Source organism: Bufo bufo, chromosome 5, assembly GCF_905171765.1.
Source record: "Bufo bufo chromosome 5, aBufBuf1.1, whole genome shotgun sequence".
NCBI lineage: Eukaryota > Metazoa > Chordata > Amphibia > Anura > Bufonidae > Bufo > Bufo bufo.
The window spans coordinates 180,118,587-180,123,895 of NC_053393.1; the positions used below are offsets into that span (position 1 = coordinate 180,118,587).

General features: G+C 41.8%; 1 protein-coding gene across 1 annotated transcript; it reads left to right on the top strand.

The window, feature by feature from the left end:
* The first annotated feature begins 1,082 nt into the window (after positions 1–1,082).
* On the top strand, positions 1,083–2,060 carry MC5R (melanocortin 5 receptor). Its single transcript, XM_040432619.1, has one exon. The coding sequence runs from the start codon at positions 1,083–1,085 to the stop codon at positions 2,058–2,060; it is 978 nt and encodes a 325-aa protein (XP_040288553.1).
* Positions 2,061–5,309: the final 3,249 nt, after the last annotated feature.

Sequence of the window (5,309 nt, forward strand, 5' to 3'; positions counted from 1 at the left end):
TATGTGCAGTGTATTCAAACATCATTGTTATAGTCAAGACATTATGTCATGGCTACAGAAGTGGGGAAGACCGAGCCGCGGCTCTAAAAGTGAGAGAGCTCGGTGGTTGATATCTTTTTTATTATTTTAATGGTGTTCCTGCCATACCTCTAAAGATGAGTCTTGGACTCATCCTCTGCTAAGTTAGACATTTATTAACACTTTCCAGAGACAGATGGGTTTATTATGGGCAGGTTTTGGACCCTACACCCGAGGAGCATAAAGACATGATGGTGGTTTAGTGGCCACAAACCAGGAGTCCGGTTCTCTTTACTATGAATCTGTGAGGTCTTTTCTGCTATCCTACATGAGAGAAGGATATGACAGAAGGAGAGAAGCTGAGCTCCGTGATACATAGGTTTATATGATGTGGAGCAGGAGTTTTGAGTAAAAGTAGAGTCAGGACACCTAAGAACACCATGAGAGTCCTGATTGCTCTGCTCACCAACAGTGATTGACATTCTTCTGTGTACAAATACTGATACAGGGAAAGATGTCAATCCCTGTGTGTGGACGGGATAATCAGGACTCATTGTATGTCCTAGGAGCCCTGTCAGGATTTGATCTGCTTTTTACTCCGTTTCAAATCCCATAACTACATATATTTTACCAAGCGCAGCTTCTCTCCCTGTTTATGTCCAGGTCTGGCACTTGGAAACAGAAATTACCTGACAGCTTTGCTTTAGGAAGCAGAATTGCTTTTATAGTAAAAGAGTAATGCATTGACTTTAGAGCAGCTGTGATTTATATAAAAGTAAGCTTAAAAATAGAATGCCTCATTCACACTTCTATATTTAATCAGTGTTCTTCAACCATTTGTTAAGCCAAGGTCAGGAGTGGATTTAAGAAAAAGAAGACATTTTTTTTCCCATTAAATGAAAAATACTGATCAAATGCTGAAGTGTGAATGAGGCCTAAATGAGTATATTGTGTTCACATCTATGTTTTTCTTGGCAGCATATTGCAGTATTTGTGACAATGGGCTCTGACCATACAATTGCAGACCAGCTTTCTGAAGAAAAGGACTCCCCACTGTTTTAGTGATGAACTCATCATTGCATCCACGTATACTGGAACTTAACATAAGCAACCTGGATGGTAACAATACAGTGGCAACAGGCAAGACTAAATTGTCATCATGCGATCAAGTGGTGATAGCTGCTGAGGTATTTCTGACCCTTGGCATTGTAAGTCTACTTGAGAACATCCTAGTCATCTCTGCTATAATTAAGAACAAGAATCTGCATTCACCTATGTATTTCTTTGTGTGTAGCTTAGCAGTAGCTGACATGTTAGTTAGTGTGTCTAATGCATGGGAGACAATCGCCATAAATCTTATTAACAATAAACATCTAGTCATGGAAGATGCCTTTGTACGTCATATTGACAATGTTTTCGACTCCATGATCTGTATTTCAGTGGTGGCTTCAATGTGTAGCTTGCTTGCCATAGCAGTGGATCGGTATATCACGATCTTCTATGCTTTACGGTACCATAACATCATGACTGTGAAGAGGGCTGGAGCCATCATTGCTTGTATTTGGACATTCTGTACAGGATGTGGTATTATCTTTATCCTCTATTATGAATCAACTTATGTCATTATATGTCTTATTACCATGTTTTTCACCATGCTTTTCCTCATGGTCTCTTTATACATCCATATGTTCCTGCTGGCGCGCACTCATGTTAAGAGGATAGCTGCCTTACCAGGCTATAATTCTGTCCACCAGAGAACAAGTATGAAAGGAGCCATTACTCTAACCATATTGATAGGTATATTTATTGTATGCTGGGCACCATTCTTTCTCCACCTCATTCTCATGATTTCCTGCCCACAGAACCTTTACTGTGTCTGTTTTATGTCTCATTTTAATATGTATCTTATTCTGATAATGTGCAATTCTGTCATCGATCCTCTGATATATGCATTCCGCAGTCAGGAAATGAGAAAGACATTCAAGGAGATCATTTGTTGTTGCAGTCTGCGAATGACCTGTGAACTGCCTAGCAAATATTAATAATAAAAACTTGACAATGTCAAATTACTCCTTTAATTTTGCCTCTGTCTCCTGATTTCATAAATGTCTCTATGGCTTTATGAACAGTCATGCAAGTGATGCACGTCGGCACAAAATTGCTTCCAAAAAAATGAAAAGCTTCATTTCAAATTATTCTAAAAACTAAAGGAAATAAAAAATACATTTTTCGTTACTTCGTAAGATAAATGGAACATTTCTTAGGGCTTGTTCACACGAACGTATGTGTTCCGTTTCCGTATTGCGATCCGCATATGCGGATCCGCAATACACGGACACTGTTCCGTGTGAATTCCGCATCACGGATGCGGAACCATTCACTTCGATGGGTCAGCAAATCCAGAGGTGCGGAACGGAAGCACGGAATGAAACGCTACGGAAGCACTACAGAGTGCTTCCACTGGGTTCCGTTCGGTACTTTCATTCCGCAAAAAGATAGAATTTGCTCTATCTTTTTGCGGAACGGAAGTATGCGGATGCATTCAAGTTGAATGGGCCTGGATCCTTCCCGGAGCCTTCACGAACGTTCTCCGTGCATTGGGGACTGCAAATTGTGGTGCCCAAAGCACGGAACGAAACACATACGTTCGTGTGAACAAGCCCTTACAAATATACCCAGACATTCTGGAGAAATATAATTTAAAATGTGTAAATCTGGCTCTCTAGTTCATAATACACCACAGAAATTAGATTTTTATTTTGTACATACTGTATGAATATATATATATATATATATATATATATATATAGAAGAAAAAGTCCAGTGGGAGCACCAGCCAGCATGTGGGTGCAAGGTCCAACGTAGGGTAACGGCAATCCCCAATGGTATAGAGAACAAAGAAGTAGGACTGCACTCCAAGATAGTGATGAAATCAGCAAGTGGTTTATTCACCCATAATATGGCAAGTCTTGCGACGTTTCGGCTCACAAGAGCCTTCCTCAAGCATGCCGACATGACCCCCCCCCCCGGCATTGTGACAGGATGCCCGCTGAATGATTTCAGCAGACATCCTGTTCCTATTAACCCCTGCCGTGCTGCAATCTAGTTTTAAAGTTATGACGTACCGGTACGTCATGGGTCCTTAAGGACTCGGGAAACATGCCGTACTGGTACGTCATAAGTCCTTAATGGGTTAAAGGCTTTGGCCGCATCTAGGGAAAGTATAGATCTTTCTTCATCCGCTTCTGCCCTCCTTTGAATATTAAGAAAAAGTCTTCTAAGATTAACCGAAGTGGATTTATCAGGCATGAATCCCGCTTGATCTCTATGTATAATGGTCAAGATGACCGTTTGTAGCCGGATTGCTAGGACTTTTGCTAAACATCAGAAGTCAATAGTGAGATTGGCCTATACGAGTCAGGGAGTTTTGGATCCTTTCCAGGCTTGGGCAGTACAACAATTATGGCCTCCTTCATGGAAGCAGGTAGTTCACCTATTGACAAGGCATCGTTAAATACAGATAGTAGTTGGGGCAGTAGGACATTACTATATTTCTTAAAATACTCCGCTGGCAAGCCGTCTATTCCAGGGGCCTTTTCATTTGGGAAGGATTTAAGTGCCAATTCTAACTCAGGCAGCGTCAAGAGCCGGTCTAGATAAGCCACACTCTCCGCAGAGAGCCGTGGAACACTAATCCCATCAAGATATTCAGTAATGTTAGAGGAATCAACTGTAAGCTTTGCTCTATACAGGGATTCAAAATATGTATGAAATACCTCAAGGATATCAGCGTCTGATGTAACCACAGTACCATCCGTTCTTCGGATAGACAGTATTTTAGATGGCCCATCTTGCACCCTGACAACTCTGACTAATAACCTCGCAGAACTCTCTCCGGCTTCAAAATATCTTGGTTTCAGAAAGAAACGTTTATATTCGGCAGTGTGTAGGAGATGTTGTTTTAGGTCTGCCTGAGCTGCTATAAATGACTCTTCATGAGCACTCGAGGGGTGACTTACATACCTACCCTCCATTTCTACCACTAGAGCCTGAAGTCTTTTTTGAGTGTCCCTAGATTTTGTTTTATGACGACTTATCCTTTGAATGCAAAGGCCCCGGATAAATGCCTTGCACGTATCCCACATTACCCCAACAGGCGCCGACCCATTATTATTAGCGAATAATTCCTTAATCTCCTCTTCAATACCTGTATCCCAATCTACCAGTTGTAGCCAGAAAGGATTAAGTCTCCATTTACCAACTCCAAAGGGACGTTGGACACCTAATTTAAGCTCTACATATATAGGGGAGTGGACTTCTGGGCAAATATGTAGCCTCCACTACAAGAGACAGTACATCAGGGGTCCCTATGGCCAAATCAATCCTAGACAGTGAATGATGTGAGCCAGAGAAACACGAAAACTGGCGCACATTGGGATTCCTAACCCGCCATATGTCATGCAGGTCCAATTCCCGCACTACAGTGGCAAAGTTAGAATCTCTGCCCGTATCTGAACCACCTACCCTATCCAGTCGTACAGAGGGACAGGTATTAAAGTCACCTACTATTAGCAGAGGAAGCTGAGATAGCCCTTTAACGTATATCATAATCTCCTTCAACACTTCACCACTATACGTGGGAGGAATATATACCGCCACTAACACAAAGGAGAAATGATTACATGTACAATGTAAACACACATACCTTTCTGCAGAATCTATATGGGACGAGTGACAGACAAACAATATAGATTTATGCACAAGGATACTCACACCCCTAGAATGTGTGGAAAACGTGGAGTGATAGGAATGACCCACCCATGGCTTGTGTATGACATAAGTATTAGTGGGAATCAGATGTGTCTCTGACAGACAAATTATTGCAGGCTGGAGACGTTGTAGTGCTATAAACATCGCTGCTCTCTTAGTTGGGTCCCCCAAACCTCTTATGTTCCATCCTACTATTTTAAGCCTATCAGCCATATATCTCAGATTTGTATGTAGTGATAATGGATACCACCCGTGTACTAAGGTGACCGTCCCGCCATTTCCACTCAGACCCAATATGCCTCATCGCCAGACCCACCCAATCCCAACCCCCAAAGTGCAACCGTAAACATTAATACAGCTTTAGAGGATGAGCTCCATGAAGGAGGCGTTAAAAATAACAAAAAGTAGGGTGAAAAATATACCCTGTAACCGGGCACCCACACTGCAAAATAGCAGTCAAAAAATATAGGAACAGATCAATTAAATTAATATACTGCGGGTTGGTCTTATGGACCTGCCCT

Coding starts and splice junctions, on each gene's coding strand:
- MC5R (XM_040432619.1), top strand. CDS start 1,083: ATGAACTCATCATTGCATCCACGTATACTGGAACTTAACATAAGCAAC.